The sequence below is a fragment of the Vanessa atalanta genome, chromosome 2, assembly GCF_905147765.1.
Source record: "Vanessa atalanta chromosome 2, ilVanAtal1.2, whole genome shotgun sequence".
Lineage (NCBI taxonomy): Eukaryota > Metazoa > Arthropoda > Insecta > Lepidoptera > Nymphalidae > Vanessa > Vanessa atalanta.
In genome coordinates, this window is record NC_061872.1 from 4,750,226 (window position 1) to 4,768,213 (window position 17,988).

General features: G+C 32.1%; 3 protein-coding genes and 1 long non-coding RNA gene across 4 annotated transcripts; 2 read left to right on the forward strand and 2 right to left on the reverse strand.

Annotated features, from left to right (window-relative positions):
- Positions 1–441: 441 nt before the first annotated feature.
- LOC125072819 (putative uncharacterized protein DDB_G0286901) lies at positions 442–2,413 on the reverse strand. Its single transcript, XM_047683523.1, has 3 exons — positions 2,259–2,413; positions 1,225–1,738; positions 442–1,049 (listed from the first exon to the last, which is right to left on the reverse strand). The coding sequence occupies exons 1-3, from the start codon at positions 2,307–2,309 to the stop codon at positions 667–669; spliced, it is 948 nt and encodes a 315-aa protein (XP_047539479.1). The 5' UTR covers positions 2,310–2,413; the 3' UTR covers positions 442–666.
- A 1,473-nt stretch (positions 2,414–3,886) lies between these two features.
- On the forward strand, positions 3,887–17,953 carry LOC125073517 (probable multidrug resistance-associated protein lethal(2)03659). Its single transcript, XM_047684382.1, has 29 exons — positions 3,887–3,963; positions 8,440–8,534; positions 8,709–8,865; positions 9,058–9,129; positions 9,492–9,693; positions 10,080–10,217; positions 10,306–10,390; positions 10,465–10,621; positions 10,713–10,926; positions 11,494–11,629; positions 11,695–11,772; positions 11,855–11,952; positions 12,020–12,176; positions 12,463–12,659; positions 12,733–12,815; positions 12,923–13,046; positions 13,291–13,446; positions 13,549–13,715; positions 14,038–14,217; positions 14,401–14,548; positions 14,628–14,778; positions 14,872–15,099; positions 15,196–15,359; positions 15,708–15,842; positions 15,916–16,071; positions 16,252–16,372; positions 16,893–17,131; positions 17,388–17,528; positions 17,850–17,953. Exons 1-29 carry the CDS (start codon positions 3,887–3,889, stop codon positions 17,877–17,879), a joined length of 4,086 nt encoding a protein of 1,361 aa, XP_047540338.1. The 3' UTR covers positions 17,880–17,953.
- LOC125073528 lies at positions 4,797–6,325 on the forward strand. Its single transcript, XR_007120044.1, has 2 exons — positions 4,797–5,011; positions 5,938–6,325. It is a non-coding gene; the product is annotated as an uncharacterized LOC125073528 (long non-coding RNA).
- On the reverse strand, positions 7,092–7,909 carry LOC125073507. The gene is made up of 2 exons (XM_047684371.1): positions 7,809–7,909; positions 7,092–7,699 (listed from the first exon to the last, which is right to left on the reverse strand). Exons 1-2 carry the CDS (start codon positions 7,866–7,868, stop codon positions 7,310–7,312), a joined length of 450 nt encoding a protein of 149 aa, XP_047540327.1. The 5' UTR covers positions 7,869–7,909; the 3' UTR covers positions 7,092–7,309.
- Positions 17,954–17,988: the final 35 nt, after the last annotated feature.

Below are 17,988 nucleotides of genomic sequence, written 5' to 3' on the forward strand. Positions count from 1 at the left end.
TTAGCTCCCACGGTTAGTGGCGCACTGGTAATATGAGGAATTATTAATATTTTTTACGGTACCAATTTCTAGGGGTAGTGTTGACCACAAAAGTATTTCAATTTATTGTACTAAATTTATTTAAAAAAAATATCGATCAATAATGTTCATCATTGATTTATAGGTATATTATCACGGATTATTACATCAAAAACAAACTACATAAACAGCAATGAATAATAATTTTAATGTTATTAATATACGTTATGTTGAGAAATTCTTTAATACGGAAGTACGAAGGAAGATTGTCAAGAAGCATATTTATTGTTTTAATTTATTGCTTTAATATTTAAGAGTAATACAGTTAAACTTCAATGACTAATGTTCGTATTTAAAAATATTAAAATTTCCAGACAATATATAATATAAAAGGGTAAAAAAAGCACGTTTATTTTCATTAGGTTTTATATTTGCGACAAATAAAATGATTTCGTTCGAAGATTAAGCATAGTTAAATATGTTACAAGTTACAAGTAACACATATTTATTTTAATTACCAAGTCCCACACCCAACAAAGTTTGTTTACCCACATCCAAATGTATTGGAATATAATATACTGGACAATAATTTCTTTGTTGGGATTAAGTACATCTAGAATAACTATTCCATTTCAAAAGTTTGATGCATTATTTTGTATGGCCGTTATTAGTATTTGGAGCTGCACCTCCACCTCCACCTAAACCCACACCAAGGACATCCTGCTTACCTATGTCCAAGTCTAACACATTATTATTTTTATTTGGATTAAGTAGGTCTACATTAACTAAGCCTTCTCCAGAATTAGGCGCACTGTTTGGGTAGCCGTTATTAGTATTTGGAGCTGTACCTCCACCGCCGCCTCCACCTAAGCCCACACCAAGGACATCCTGCTTGCCAATGTCCAAGTCTAACACATTATTATTTTTATTGGGATTAAGAAGGTCTAAGTTTATTAATCCCTCGTTTGAATTAGAATTGCTTGTTGGTGGATTTTTGACGCCTGTTGGGTGAGAGCCCGTTGGTTGTTGACCTGTTGGATAGTAAATTAATTAAATCTTCACATTCAACTATGCTAACTAGAAAATCGAGTATCGGAGTTCTTAAACCCTCGCAACAAATAACATGACTATGAAAAGTCCGAATGACTTTAAAATAAGCTGTTTACAGAAAACGTATATCATCAAAAAAATACTAGTGATTCATACCTTTTGGATTATGGCCCGATGGTTTTGGACTAGATGGCTTATGCCCTGTTGGAGGAGCTCCGTTGTAATCTGTTCCTCCCAGTCCAATGCCCACTATATTTTGATTAGCGACATCTAAGTCTAATACATTATTATTATTTTTCGAGTTAATAAGGTCGATATTGATTAAACCATCATCTGAATTAGAATAATATGAGTTGGAGGTAGTTGACGTCGGGACAGACGAGGCACGTGGACAGTGGCAGGAATTTTTAGTTGTTTCCGTGGCGGTGTAAACCAAAGCGTTAACTAATTTCATGATCAGATCTTCAAAGTTGCTGAGACATGGGATCGGATTTGTTGGTGGTGGTGGCGGTGGTGGTGGTGTTGTTGGTGTACAAGAAGTTAGTTCCTTGTCTTCTAAAGCCCGCGCTAAGGCTATAAGTGAGGCGAGATCTTCACAAGTGCAAGCGCAAGCGTCTTTGTGAATAGAATTCAAACCTCGCATTCTACCATAGTATTGAGCATGACAAACCTTAAAAATCGAATTTAAAATTAGAAATCGTTAAACATATATATTTTAGTAGTACCTAGTGCTAGACTTGAATTAGTTGCTGTCAATAATAGTACACAAAGTGTTCTCAAGTCTGATAAATGTACGACTTGATATATTATATTCCTTACTTCGTCAACGCGCCACCAACCTTGGGTACTAAGATGTTATGTCTCTTTTGCCTGCATTTACAATGGCTGAACCTTCTAACCAGAACACAACAGCTAATTATTTGTGGTGGCAATAGTATATTGATCAGTGAGCTATACCTACACATTCGGGCCTGAATAAAGCCCTACCGCTAAGACATTCAACATAGATTGTTGCTATTACATGTTTTGTCATTTAAATAAATAAATATAATATATGTCAATTTATTTCACCCTAAATGGACTTTTGAATGAAAAAAAGATAGATAGTTAAACAATCGTACTAATATGCTAATTATATTTAAAAAAAATATTTAATTTTATATATAGAACAATAATTTATTTCAACTCACCCCAATTATACAGAATGCAAAGGCAAAAATGATTAATCCTTTAGTACCCATTTCGTAGGACAGTTTTTTAGTAATGTCAAGGAAGTCCTTATATAGACCAAATGACCCATATTATTGCGAAACAAATTCTGTTAATGTATAAAAGTAAGTACCTGTGTTTGTAACGGCCTATATTTCCATGTTGCGTAAAACACAATAAAAACTATACCACACATGATTCAACATAACATTCGCGCACGTATAAAGCGCATTATCTATTTTATAGAAATAATTACGTCATGTATTTCCAAACATGCCGTTTTGTGTGAACAGTAGTTATTAGTTAATGAGTGCAATTATTATTATTACGGTTTAATTTTATACGAGATAAAAAAATACAGTTGATGTTATACTTAAGTTTAAACAATAATTTATAGAGATGTTTTCTAGTCTAGTCGAGTCTAGATGTCTATCATGTATTAATTAGAGTTATTTTATTCCAACTAGTTTCCACTAGCGGCTCTACCCTCGTGTGAGGCAGATATTAGATAACCAATGTCGTTTTCTGTACCACTGACCAGCACTCTAGTATAGTGATGCGCTGGTTAGTTAAGACATGACAGCGTAACAAACAAAAACATAAATGAATTATTTCTAAATAAAAAAAATTTTTAGCTTACCTTCAATTTCAGCCATAATTGACCGAATTTTAGGCCGAAGCCGAAGGTTTCTAGTAAGCGCCGAAATTAAAAAGGAATTAAATTGACAAAAACTGATACTTATTATAATGCAATTTTTAAAATACTTTTAAGTTTAAGTTAACTTTAAGTACTAGTAGTAGTAAGTTATACACATATAACACTTTGAAATAATGTCAATATAAATAAGTGACATCAATTTTATTTTTTATATAATAGTTGGGTGGCCCGGTAATTGAGCCACCTGATGTTAAGTGGTCACCACTGCCAATAGATATTGGCGCTGTTAGAAATATTAACCATCCTTTACTTCGTCATTGCGCCACCAACCTTGGCTAATAAGACGTTATGTCCCTTGTGCCTGTAGTTACACTGGCTCAATCACCATTCAAACCAGAACCCAACAATACCAAGTATGGCTGCTGGGCGGCAGAATATGATGAAGAACTGGTACCAACCCAGACGGGCTTGCACAAAGCCCTACCACAAAGTGATACGTGATCTAATTCTAACAAGTTCCAAAGGGATTTTAATCATATCGTTAAGTTGTTTACATACAGTCGCAAATCTGAAATCACTATTAACTTTAAAAACATCACTTTAGTCACTATTAGCTAGTCTTAACTTCATTTTTAAGGGTTATTTTATTTGATTAAATGTAATCGCATGAAAAAAGTCCCTATGTATTTCATATTAGTAACTTTTTGACGACGAAAAATAATACTTATACTAGTTCAATAAAACTTGACTATATAAGTAGTGAGTGCAATACCTAGTTTTTATATTACATGCCTCAGTAAAACAAAAACATTTTCTAGTTATAATAATATGATAAAAACTGAAATAATTTTATAGTAAAAATACTTTTTAATTTTATGTCAAATCTCATGACCATTACGATTGTATCAAACAAATAACTTTCGAAACTTCAAGATTTAGATTATTATAAATATGGATACTGGTCCTAAACAGAGGCGGCAGATAAATCCAAGATACAAAGCCAACTTATTATCCGTGCTTACTTTTGGGTATGTAAAAAGTCCGGCGTTTCACGAAAAATACAATAAGTTTATACAACTTACGACACAGCGAATAGCTGCTTTGGTTGCCGTTGGTCATATCTTTATTAATTGCCTTGTGTCTATAATACACCGAGCCTTTCACTATTTAAACGTAATTAATTCATCTGCCTAACCTAAGTACATAAACAGAAATATTAAATATAAATAATAAGCCTTTAACAATTTTCAAATAGTCCTAAATAGATCGATCGGGGTTTTTATATAGTTGCCTGTATTACCTCGACAAAATATGCTGTGTGCCATATACAATATTCACTTCATTATCGTATTGTAGATAAATACCACGTACGATTGATTTTATCTAGTAAGTTCATTGCATTGTTAGTGTTCTAGTAGCTAAAAGCACTCGTTGAAGTCGCAGTCTGGAGGTAATTAATATTGTGATGATAATGAAGATGTTAACAACATAAAGATAAATCAAATTAACTAACATATAGTGAATATGAAAGACACACACAAATTTTAAAATAATAATTATACCCAAAAATAAAGTTTGGCTAAATATGGGAACGTTAAAAGTAATGGTCAGCGTCTTTTAAAATTGAAGAAGTTTCATACTGTTGTTAATATGATATTCAGCGCAATGGTATTAAAATATAGATCAAAACTAATCCATCACTGAAATAATTTTTGAAATCCATCATTAAATGACTTAAATAGATTATTGAAGTTTACCTATTTTAGTACGGAACGTCTGTAGTTTACGATTCGCCTGTGACGTCATTTGACCTGTTTGATATCACCGCTTGAATCATTTAAGTATTAGTTTCCGAGTTGCGCTAACGCTCTTGCTTTGTTCGTGTTTTTTTACGTGAAATCGTTCGTTTATTTTTTATTTATTAATGTTTAGTTTTTATTTCACTTTAATGGAAGAAGGTTTCGTCAAAGGACAAAGTCATAATTTGCCTAATATTGATATATACACAGTGATGAACTTTTTTTCTTCAAATCCGTTTTATGTTAGTGCTGAAATAAAAGGAGTTAAACTTTTGAAGTAAGTACATACGTTTAAGTTTATTACACTAACCACATGGTCTAACGTCCAAATATGATTTATAAATAAAAACCTAATTATAAGTAAAAAAATAGATTCTAGTTTAGTACTGGTTGTTGGGATCGTCATTTTCACAATACGTATGTATATTGCCCGCCGTGTTGCATTGATGGAAAAAATATCGAACGTATCGAATTTTTTTCAGAGCCGGTCGAGCATCTTACCCCGATTAAGCTATTAGATACGTTCAAGTGAAACGTGAGGATTTCAAATGTACAGCGAAATTTCACTTGAACATAAAGTGAGAAGTAAGCCTTATCACTGCACGTTGGTTTGTGATGAAAACGAAGGAATAGTGGAAAGTTTAGTCTGCCATGATTGTGCTGCAAACACACTGATGCATTTTTGATATGGCTCCTTTAAAGAAGTGAGGATCCGGCCATTACGTCAATAAAATGTTACTGGACAAAACCAGCACTTCCTAAAGTTGGAAGTCATATTAGATTTATAAAAACTAAGGATTTTTTAAGAACAAAAAGGTTTCTGATTTAAATATTACTGAAGATACACAGACCTTTTTTAATAATTTTTGTAACAGAATGTAAAAAGCTTAAAATTCACAACGTGTAAATAATGACCTATTTTATGGATATTAACATTGAGATCTACAAATACAAAAATGAAAAAGACGCATTTAGTCTCAACAACTGTATAGAATTTTTCATGGACAATATTACTGAAGAGAAATGCTTTTAGATAAAAAAAGCGACAAAAGATCAATCTGCCACTGCGGATGGTGTAGTTGTAGAAAATATTTTAGAAAATACCTTTCGCTATACAAAGGTATAAAATTAATAAAAACTATAAAATTGATATTAACGTATAAATATTCGCGTATTTAGGTGCCCGTTTTATATTTGTTTCAGGTAAACTTCTTGAAGACAGAGTCAGAGCACAAATAGAAACTATCAAAAAAGTCAAAATTGGAAAGTACGGTATTTTGTGTCAAAGTCTCCTGACGGCATAACAGAATAGCATAATATTGAAATTAAATGTCCACTAACTGAAACTATGAAAAAATACATCAATAATGCAAAATTGACAGCAAAAAGTGAAGCACAACTACAAATGCACTTCGCGAATAAATCAAAAGAATTTTTTGCATTGCTCATGCAGATTTTGAGACACCTCAACAAGTTGATGTTTATGATTTTTTTATAATTCAGATTATTGTATAAAAATAATTGATGAATGTACTTTATTCTGGAAGCATATTTCTGACGTAATAATTAAATAAAACTCAATCATCTTTGATTACACGTTTATTAATTTTTGTTGAATATTCACCAAAGCACAAGAAATAAATCACTTTAGTATCGATGCAAGCATGAGGTGCTGCCATAGAAAAAAATCTTAATCTGCCGATTGTTCTTTCAACATTTATACGCAGCGCTGCTATACGTTTAGTTTCCATGACTTCCATTTTCGAAGTAGTTTACCTTAGGTTACGCGAGGAGGCCTTATTAGATGACACCCTTTACCTTGTAACAAATGGGCTACCTCTGTCAGCCATTACAGAACATCTCGGTGATCAATATTGTAAAAAGCCACAACCTTCAAATACTGTTGTATCGCCAGCTCTGCCCCCATAACCTTCAGAAATGAAGTTAATAAGTCGATCAGGTGTAATGAAAATCAAATATTTCATTGTATTACAATACTTATATTCGGACCACGCAAAGCCTGTTGCATTGCATGTGAAGGTTTTTCGATTCTTATTTAAAAATACTCACTGTAGTTGAATATCTCTTTCTAAAAGATATAGGTAACTTTTCACAAATTTCTTCTATAGGTGGAAAATATATAAACTTTTTCATTCGGTTAGCTATTAAGGGAACAGTTTTATTGAATATTTTACTAAACGAGCTGTTACATATACCAAAATCTATAGCCAGACGCATATTGGAATCGTCTAAACGAATTTTCTTTAATGGTATTAGAATATCTCTTACTGCTTAATACTATCAGAAAATAGTTTCGTAAGCAAAAAACAATTCTTCTGGTAACCCCATATAAAAAATAACGTTTTTAGTTATTTTATTTATTTGCGATTGCGATATTGAGGCTTGATTGTGACTGAAAGGGAACTAGTTAAACTGGTACTGTTTTGTGAAAATATTGATGCTTTTGAAGGAGTGGTGCTTACAGAAGATATCGATATTCTCGATGGAGAGTGCTGAGGATATTCCTAAGCGATTCGGGAGCACTTATTTCCTGTATCTTTCGCACTGTTTGTTCTTACTGATTTGTTTGCACAGCTTGATTTTTCTGTGAACTTTTGATGCTTACTTGAACTCCTTTGTTTCTCTTTTTATTTGGATGATTATCTGATTCTGGAAAAGTAATGTCCTCTGCTAGCGGATCCTCTGTTTCATCTAACTTCATGGCATCACAGTCAATAATTTCAAAACATTGAAAAGAAGATGATTGACTTGAAGTCGACGGTGCTTCTTTTGTTAAAAGACTTTCATAAAATTCAATCCGAGGTCTTTTTTCATATGCTCCTCGTTCTTTTTGAGGTTTCACCGCCTTTTGACAGTCAAATTTATGAGGATATATTTCGGGTTTTAACTTTAATGTTCCCCCAACCAGTCGATGTTTTACTAAATTGTCTGTGTCATTTTCAACCTGTAAATAAACTTAAATAAATTTACATAAAATATATAGTTACTTTTACTGAATCAGTTATTCCAAGCTTACTAACGACTCAATAGATATATTATTAATAGTTACTTACATCAAAATGATCTTCACACACATATTTAGTGCTTTTAGGGCCAATTAAATCACGCTTCATTACTTTGCACCACTTTTTCCTTATTATTGTATTATTTGGTACACGAAAAAATATTTTATTGGGATTTTTAACTGTTGTGCTTTGACACATAGGAACAATACAATATTTGTAGGCATTTTTCTTAATTTCTGCCATCGGGTAAACCAAATACGAATCGAACGGCGTGAGCAACTACACAAAAATACCTACATTCGTATTGCGTACGTACTCGGCGAACACCCGCTCGTCTAGGTCAAATGACGTCACGTGACGGAGCGCCGCGTGTAACAAAATTATTCTTGCAACCGCAACTTCAAAGTCCCATAATTTAATTTCCTGATATATTTTATCGATTCGTTCACGTGTGTGTGTCGTTTTATGTTATCTAAGTTTTTAAAAAGTATCAATATTATATTATATTTTCCTTTATTTACAAGCAGTTAAACAAAATAAAAATGTTCACCTGTTAGTACCTATGTATGAGTAAAATCTAATAATACATAGATGTTAGTTTTTATATTTTTTATTTACACCGATGGGTTTATAATTGATATGGGTCGCTAGGATCGCTGTACGACGCTTTACTTTTTAGATGGACGCTCGAAACATTCAAGTTAGGGTACAGTCGAGATATAAAAGAAGAGGACCTCTATGCTCCTTTGCCGGAACATCGATCCGATATTTTAGGTTAGTTTGCAAAAATATATTTTATTAAAGTTTATGGAACACTATTGGGATAGCCCTTGCAAGAATGGCGTCTCTAAAACACAATTTCTGCTGCCTTTTAAAGCTAGCCAGCAGCCAAGTTATTAGCCAGTAGCAACTGAACCTAATGATCAATTGTATTTACACTAATACTAGGTGATACACTACAAACTGCTTGGGATCAGGAGGTGGACCGCTGCACATTGCGAAATGATGGACGCAAACCAAGTCTAATGAAAGTTCTTATCAAAGTTTATGGCTCAGAACTCATGCTATACGGATTAGTTTTGGCTGCAATGGAATTCCTGATCAGGTTAATAAATTGTAATATGTTTCATTAAAGTTTGGCATGTATGGCGTCAGTGTACTTATATTAATTTCAAGTGTACTTAAGAATATTTTTTTTAACTATGCCATATTTTTTATTAAATATGTTACGCTTTTCTTCTTTATAAATGCTTATAAACATTGACATTAATTAAATATAGATAACGTACATTTCTAGACTACAACAACCACTATTTCTTGGATTACTACTTCGGTACTACAGTCCAGCTCAAGATCTGCAAAACAAGACGTATGCATGAGTTTGGGCTAAGGACTCTTATCTTATGGGGATTCTGTTTTATTATAAATATAAAATATTTGCCACATTAGTGTCTAAACTTGTATACAACAAAAAATTATACAATGTTTTGCGATGAAACTCAAAACTAGGCAAACAAGCATAAAAACATATAAATTCTTCAGATTAATTAGAAAAAAAATAATAATTGTATGCTAATCAAATAAACACCGGAGCAGTGTCAGTACGCTTATGTAAACCACTAAAACTTGCGCCATGATTAGGGAAAACTAGTCCATAAATTTTAGTTGACAGATCTTTTTACTGCATTATTTTTATTAAAGGACATCCGCTTATATACCGTATGTTTCCAGAGCTAATTCGACTTACGTCTCTAGATTATTCAAATATTATGATATGTCGAGTGGCATTGCGTGGGGCGAGGCAGTGTTTTTCTGTTTTGGTGTTATTTTCTGCAGCATGGTAAATGTAATGGTCCAACATCCATTTATGATGGGAGTCATGCATATGGGCATGAAAATGCGCGTCGGAGTCTGTAGTCTTATTTTTAGAAAGGTGAATTCATCTATTTTTGTATCAATTCTAAATAAAAATTCAATTTTACAAGATTAATTTTAATATAAAGCTACCACCGGTTTGATAAATTCTATCGAGAATAACCGAAACAAATAAGAAACAATAAATACGCTTTGTAATCAATTATATTAATCACATTTTCAAATCGAATATAGGTAATAAAATAATAAAAATTATGTAAAATATATATGAAATGCTATTTGGGTAGCACATTTTAAAACTATAGACGGACGAATAAAATGAATGAATTTACTTAAATAAATCTCAAATTATAAGCAAAAGTAGAAACAATTATACTTCATACAATATTTATTAAGATAACCTAACAGAATTTGAAATACATAATAATAATTGAAATTTTTGAGGCCTTGAAAGTTAATCTTCAAGCAATGTCTGAAAATAGAGGAGGCCTCGTCGTAAATCTGATGGCAAACGACGTAAATCGTTTCGACTCAGGTCCACTTTTTGTACATTATCTTTGGATAGGACCCTTGGAGACTGTGGTAAGATATTGGAGTAGTACTAATGGAATTAAATGAAATCGAAATCCTTGAGATTACACTAATATACATTTGCACATACATATAACAGTTAATGACAATTTATTTATATCGAGAGATGGGAATTTCTTCTGTATATGGAGCTTTGACGATAATAGCCGTTGTACCATTTCAGAGTAAGTATATAGTTATAAACTTGGAATTTTAAAATATAATATCAGAATGATAATTTTTATGCGGTTTCCTGAAGTATTTCTAGGAACACGAACGTCTCACTACAGAAGAAAAACTGCGTTAAAATCTGACGAAAGAGTAAGATTGATGGAGGAAATTGTGATGGGTATCGAAGTCATCAAAATGTATACTTGGGAAAAACCTTTCCGTAGAATTATTGATACTGTAAGGAGGTAAGCAAAAATAAAATTTCACATCCACAACAAATTTTATGAAATAATATATTATACATTTAAACAAAGTTAACAACAAACATTTTGGCAGAGAGGAAGTGCTATTCATCAAGATGACTTCCTACATACGAGGTGTTGTCATGTCGTTCATTATGTTCACGGCACGGTTCAGCATTTTTATTACTGTTTTACTATATGTGATTTATGTCAATCGAATCACAGTGGAAAATGTATTTTTTCTTACGTGCTATTACAATATTTTGAAACAGACCATGACGTTATTTTTTCCACAAGCAGTAGGTCAAGTAAGTAGTTCTGCCTTATTTTTAACATTGGGTTTATGACGTTGGATGATTATCACACTAAGATTTTACTCTTATATATTATTTTTTAATACTCGCTAAATATATTTTATTTTATAAAAGCATCCGACATAGTCACTACACATCTGTTATAGAGCTATTCTATAAGAAGAAACTAGAAATCACAACAAACCCGAGCGTTAAAAGTCGTTCTGTGATTTGATCACCGAGAGTCGGTTGTCAACATTTTACGAATTCTTACTAAATTCGTACAGAATTGTATTACTGGCGTATTGTCAATGGCTTTATATATTTATACTAAGGATAATGTTATAGCTGACTCTAAATATTTTTTATTTTTTTTAACCTCATGCAGAAATATGAGTGAGAGACGATTAAGAGACACCAAATAAAAAAAACTTATAAAAAATTAAGTGTATTTTAATAAAAAAATCTTTATGACCTTTATTTGCCTACATGGTGTTTTCCATCATTTTGACATGCTCTTCAACTTATTTTATATCCATCTATCTATACTATCTTTAAAAAAATAAATAGATTTATTTACAGATTGCAGAAATGAATGTAGCTGTGCAGAGAGTTAATGACTTTTTACTCACTGAAGAATGTCAACTTCCACCGAGGGACCAATTAACAGATTTGAAAAGTTTTGAAAATAAACCAAAGAAACGTGTCACCATACCGCGTAAGATGCTGTTGAAACATAATTATTTTATAGATATAAAAAAATAAAAATTCGATTTGTTCTAGTGAATCCCGTTCAGCCACCGGTGAAGCATTCTCCACGCGATGAACCCAGTACATCTACATCGAAAGTCCAAGTTAAAGGTAAATCAAGATCAATTTTAGTTTAGGTTGCTTATTAATATTTTTGAAATACGAACAGCAATTCCTAATTATGTTGTAAAAGATTTACGCAGAGATCAAATAGCTATATCATTTGATGAAGCTTGCAGTCGTTGGATAAAAACGTCAGAGAAAAACGACGTTATAAATACTAATTTAAAGGTATGAGTAATTTATATAAATATACGTCTTAGAATGAAATTATTTTCAATAATATGTTTATTATCAGATATATAATGGGTCATTAACTACGATAATTGGAGCAGTGGGCTCAGGGAAATCAACTTTGCTTCACATGATACTCAGTGAGTTACCTTGTTCCACGGGAAGTATGAACGTTACTGGTAGCGTGAGTTACGCCAGTCAGGATCCTTGGTTATTTGTTGGTGAGGTTCATTAATTTAAGTAATATCAAGTTGAAAATACAATCCATTCCACTAAACGAGCTCCCAATTGAAATTGCCCTTGTGCGCTCATTGGTTAATGAGCGTGACCTTAATTAAATGGTCAAATCATTTCAAAGGATTGTCTTACATGCCGGACTCGTCTCGCTTATTTAGTCGCAATTACTAATCAATGTGGTGCGAGTATTTTATTCCCTAAGTGTTCGCCTTATGGAATGCTCTATACCTTATATTATAATTTATAATAAATAAATAATTTGTTTCCAAGGATCAGTTCGTCAAAATATTCTCTTTGGACAACCGTTTATGAGGACACGGTACATGGAAGTATGCAGGGTTTGCGCACTCGAAAGAGATATTTCATTATTCCCTCATGGTGATAAAACGATTGTTGGCGAACGAGGTGTATCTCTCAGTGGTGGACAACGAGCTAGAATCAACTTGGCGAGAGCAGTTTATAAAGAGGTAGAAAAACAAAAAATCGTGTAGATTTAAGACGATTAAATGGCTATTAAACACTTTTATTATTTCTATTTAGGCTGATATTTACTTACTGGATGATCCATTATCAGCTGTGGATACTCAAGTCGCAAGACATATTTTCGAAAATTGTATAAAAAGGTATTAGATCAATAAGTGAAAATTTATATCTTCTGCAATGTCATAATTTGTGATATAATAATCCGAACCTAGAAACTATTTATTCGATACTAAGGCCTCTCTTACAGGTATCTTGAAAACAAAACAGTGGTCCTTGTCACACATCAATTACAATTCATTAAATCCGTTGATCAAATTGTAATTATGGAAAAAGGACGAATTGTTGCTGATGGAAACTATGATGAACTAAGCGTAATTTAAAAGTTACCTTTTTTTAATGAAAATACCCGAAAATGTTGTTATTCCAAAAAAACTTTTGATATTTAAGTCAATTGTTGTCCAGATCCTTATAAGAAACAGTATGAGAGGAAAGTGCCTTAATTATTGCTGACTGAAAATCATAATAAGTCTCTTAAGAACGTATTACTGTAACTGTTACTATTAAGGTCCAATGTCAAATTTTCACGAGATCTCAACTCTCATTGATGTATTTTAGAAACGTGATTTGACAATATTACAATCGATGCAAGATAAATCTTACGAATTACGAAAAGAAGATGCAGTGTTACCAAGTAAAGTAATGCAACCGACAAGTGGCGTGAGCTTGAAACGCTCACATTGGTCTCATTGGTCACTGATCTTCGATATTATGGTATCTATTTTGTTAAGCCTTTTCTTAATGTGAATTATATATTTTTTTTAATTATAAAGTAATATTATTACATATTTGTCATTACTAAATGTGAATTTTCAGGACCAAAAACAGGAGGCAGAGAAGCAAACAGTCGGAAGGGTGCAGGGATCAATTTACAAGGAATACTTTTTGGCACATGCTTCTTGCCCATTTGTTTCAGTGGTTTTGTTCATGTTTATATTGGCACAATTTTTTGCAAGTTCCAGTGATTATTGGATAAGTCGATGGTAAAGTTTATACAAAATTAGTATATTTTACGTTACCATTTTTCTTAAATGAAAAAAGTTGTGGCTCTTTACATCTCTACACAGTATAAAATGGTTATAATCGATAAACAGTATGATTCATGTTATAGTAGAGAAACTTAAAAATTTCGTCGTACCTAGCAAGATTTTTTTTTCTTCAATCGATAAGTGGTAAATAGAATCTATTTGTATTTGTTATATTGTACCCTTGTGAAATTGGGACGGGTTGTTACATACATTTCTTTTGCTTACTGAATGATTCTATCTTAATAAAATTTTATTCATATTTCTCATCCGATTATAGGAGCAATGCAGAGGACCATTTAACTGGAGATCAAACTATGGATAATTTATTGTGGTCACAGCACGGGTTGAGGAGGAAAGACTTTGCCATAATATTTGGCTTACTGACCATTGCAACCGTCGCTGTCGCTTTAATACGTGCCTTCCTATTCTTTTCGTTGTGCATGAAGTCTTCGATTAAGTTAGTATTCTATTTTGATCTACAACTCTTCTCAATACTAGCACATCGAAAGTTATACGTTATACGAACATGACTAACTTTTAAGATTTTAGTCCTTGTTCTAATTTACTTCACAGTAGGGGTATTATTATTGTAATAGCCATATATACTCCAATATAGGATACATCTTGTAAATTGTTTTAGGTTACACGATTTAATGTTCGAGTGCATATCTCTCTCACCTATGAGCTTTTTCCACTCGAATCCTTCTGGAAGAATATTGAATCGTTTCAGCAAGGACATGGGTTCAGTTGATGAGCTTTTACCACAAGCTATGCTCGATAGTTTTCAGGTCAATTTACCCTATTTATTATCCCGTTCTTCTAAACAATTTATTTTCTCTATTGTATAATTCACTTGAATTATTTTAGATACTGTTAAACCTGATTGGTGTTATCATAGTCATTTTAATGACAGAAGTGGCGCTTCTAATTCCGATAGCAACAGCACTCATTATATTTTACATTTTTCGTTTGATTTACGTAAGAACGACTGGTGCTATAAAACGTCTCGAAGGAATAAGTAAGTACATATATTATAATTGTAAATATGTTTATCTAATTAATATTGAAAATATTTCTTTTAAAAATATCAATAATAATATATTTTTCTTAGCACGAAGCCCAGTATTTGGACACGTTAATGCAACAATATTGGGTCTACCAACAATCCGATCATATGGAGCGGAATTACTTCTTGCACAAGAATTTGACCGCCATCAAGACCTACACAGCGCAGCGTGGTATCTCTTCATCTCTTGCAGTCGGGCTTTTGGATACTTCCTTGATGTTATTTGTCTATTATTCATAATATGCGTTACATTCACTTGTTTAATGAAAACTGGTGAGATTAATATATTAGTGGCTCAAAACCTAATTTTTATAATGAAAATCGTATTTTGGGTTTATATTTCTATGTATTATCTTTCTTGTATATTAGATATCGAAGGTAGCAACGTTGGACTTATAATCACTCAATCAATTTCACTTACCGGTATATTTCAATGGGGGATGCGTCAATCTGCTGAAATGGAGAATCAGATGACTAGTGTGGAGAGAGTTTTGGAATACACTAAATTACCGATAGAGTCCTCATTATCTAGCGTTAGTTTTGTTAATTAGCCATATTAGTATGTGTTATCATAAAACCGTCTCAAAATTAAAACGATGCACCTGAGTCATATACGACACCAATAATCAGAAAAATATATGTTAATTGGAGTATCGTAATTAGCTCCTGCTAATTTAGTAATAAAGATATATCATATACATCTAATAAATGTGCCACGTACAAATCACGTAAAAACTGTTAAGCTGATACGATTACGGCTGACGGTCCGCCTAACAGAAGCGCATATATAACTTTTCGACTGACAAATATCAACCCAAGCTGTCAAAACCGTCGGTACAACCTTGTGTAAAAAATAAGAATTTAAATATAAACTGTCTTAGTCACCAGATGAAAAACCTCCGGTCGGATGGCCTTCTGAAGGTGGAATATATTTCAATAATCTATGCCTAAAATATACCCCTGATGGTGCAAACGTTCTTAATAATTTGGATTTCAAAATTATGCCACAAGAAAAGGTATGCCTACAGCTTCATAACTTCAAACGAATGCTATAAATTCAATAAAAGTAATTCGGTAAAGTTTTTTTAGATTGGTATCGTTGGAAGGACTGGAGCCGGAAAATCTTCAATTATTCAAGCTCTGTTTCGATTGGCTTATTTAGAAGGAACTATCAGTATTGATAGCATTGATATAACGTCAATTGGTTTAAAATATTTACGACAAAAGATATCCATTATCCCACAGGTATGAAAGAAGTAAATTTTATAAGTTGACAGGAATACATTTAAAATTTATATTATTAAGGTTTCTTAAATAGATATTATTTACCGATAAGGTGACTTGTATAAATATAACCAAAAATAATAGATAATGTTTTACACGAGAAAATAGTTTAAATGAATTTGTAAATTTAATGGTTTCCAGGAACCAGTGTTGTTCAGTGGTAGCCTCAGGAAAAATCTTGACCCCTTTGATGAGTATTCCGATGAGTTGTTACTAAAAGCTTTGGAAAAAGTCGAACTATTATCAGAAGAGGAAGGCGTCGGTTAGTATAGTTAGTACTCTATTAAGAGGATGTGTCGAAAATAAACAGTACTTTTTATCGTTACGCGGTCTCTGAATTGGATCTATATGTCATTCCATGAGCTTTTTTTCTCTTATACGTAAAATAAATTAATCTGTAATCTCGTTAAGAGAGCAGTTTTGATTTGGGCAGATATAGAGCTCACATCGCGGAACCTACTAATAAGTAAATACAAAGTTTATACCTAGATATTTAACGTTTGATTGCCTAGTTATGAGTTGGTCGAGCCGTTGCTCTTTATCCATTTGATATAATTGGGTGTACACGGAACATGCATCGGTACTTTGTTAGGGATGTTAATCATAAGTTCGAGTGACTGTAACTTTTCTTGTGATGGTATTATTAAGGTATTTTTTCTAGGGATAGAGAAATTCAAGATCCGAGGAATCCTCTTAAAAGTTATAAATGTTAATAATAATTTTAATATTTATTTTAATATTAATAGAATACAAATAGAAAATAATTAAAAATATTATTTTAGAATCCCTTTACAAACAAGTTGCGGATTGTGGGGCAAACTTCAGCGTGGGAGAACGCCAGCTTGTCTGCTTAGCGAGAGCTATTGTTAATAACGACAAGATACTTCTGTTGGACGAAGCCACCGCAAACGTGGACGCGCAGACTGACGCCCTTATACAAACCACTATCAGAGAACATTTCAGGACTTGTACGGTGCTCACTGTGGCGCACCGACTGAACACTGTCATAGACTCCGACAAGGTCCATTAACGAAACAAATTGCCATATATTTTATTTCACCATACGAATGTTAAACGAACACATTTAACACCGATTTTTTTATTTCATTTAAAAAATCGAATTACAAATGTAGTTTATATTAATATACTTCTATGTATATTCATATAAACTTCTAACAAATGTATTCTAATTGTTTAAGTTTTTTAAACAGACATTCATAATTAGATTTTACGAAAATAATCAAATACAGGTAAATTATAATAACAATCTAAAGCAGATCCTTGTACTGGACGCTGGTCATGTAATGGAGTTTGACCACCCGCATATCCTGTTACAAAATAAAAAGGGCTACTTCAGGAAAATGGTCGCTGAGACTGGTCCTGCGATGACCCAGGTGCTGCATAAGCTTGCGGCTGAAGTAAGTTTTAGTTTAAAGCATACATATTAATGTTTTTTTATAAATACTCGCTGTATCGGTCCTTATTTAATTGAACACTTAAAAAATTTTTACTTCCAATTTACTAAATTATTAAGTATTTTTTTGTTCGAAATATACAAACTTAAATTAAAGTAACTTTTGTAATCAATTTATCTGCTGTAGATTTATGTGTAATAAAAGAACATTAAAAACTTTTTATTTAACAGTACGTGACGTTTTTAAAGATTTATTATTACGTTATAAAGCATAAACTAATAGTTATATTTAGGGTTTACTAAAATATTATTATTTTTATTTCAGAATTACAAGAAAATGAAACAAGCAGATTAATACAAATATAACTTTAATTCTATAAAATGTCTTTGATAACTTATTTCTATAAATATATTATAAATATAGATTACATAATCGTTTCTTTTAAATATTAAATTAAGAACAA

Excerpts from the sequence above, each read along its gene's own strand:
- LOC125073507 (XM_047684371.1), bottom strand. The coding sequence starts at position 7,868 with ATGAAGCGTGATTTAATTGGCCCTAAAAGCACTAAATATGTGTGTGAA. Across the intron at positions 7,700-7,808 it reads TGTGTGAAGATCATTTTGAT|GTTGAAAATGACACAGACAA; the intron begins GTAAGTAACTAT and ends GTTTATTTACAG.
- LOC125073517 (XM_047684382.1), top strand. The coding sequence starts at position 3,887 with ATGGATACTGGTCCTAAACAGAGGCGGCAGATAAATCCAAGATACAAA. Across the intron at positions 12,816-12,922 it reads TTCGAAAATTGTATAAAAAG|GTATCTTGAAAACAAAACAG; the intron begins GTATTAGATCAA and ends CCTCTCTTACAG. Across the intron at positions 16,072-16,251 it reads AGATATCCATTATCCCACAG|GAACCAGTGTTGTTCAGTGG; the intron begins GTATGAAAGAAG and ends AATGGTTTCCAG.
- LOC125072819 (XM_047683523.1), bottom strand. The coding sequence starts at position 2,309 with ATGGGTACTAAAGGATTAATCATTTTTGCCTTTGCATTCTGTATAATT. Across the intron at positions 1,739-2,258 it reads TTGCATTCTGTATAATTGGG|GTTTGTCATGCTCAATACTA; the intron begins GTGAGTTGAAAT and ends TCGATTTTTAAG. Across the intron at positions 1,050-1,224 it reads ATCGGGCCATAATCCAAAAG|GTCAACAACCAACGGGCTCT; the intron begins GTATGAATCACT and ends ACTATCCAACAG.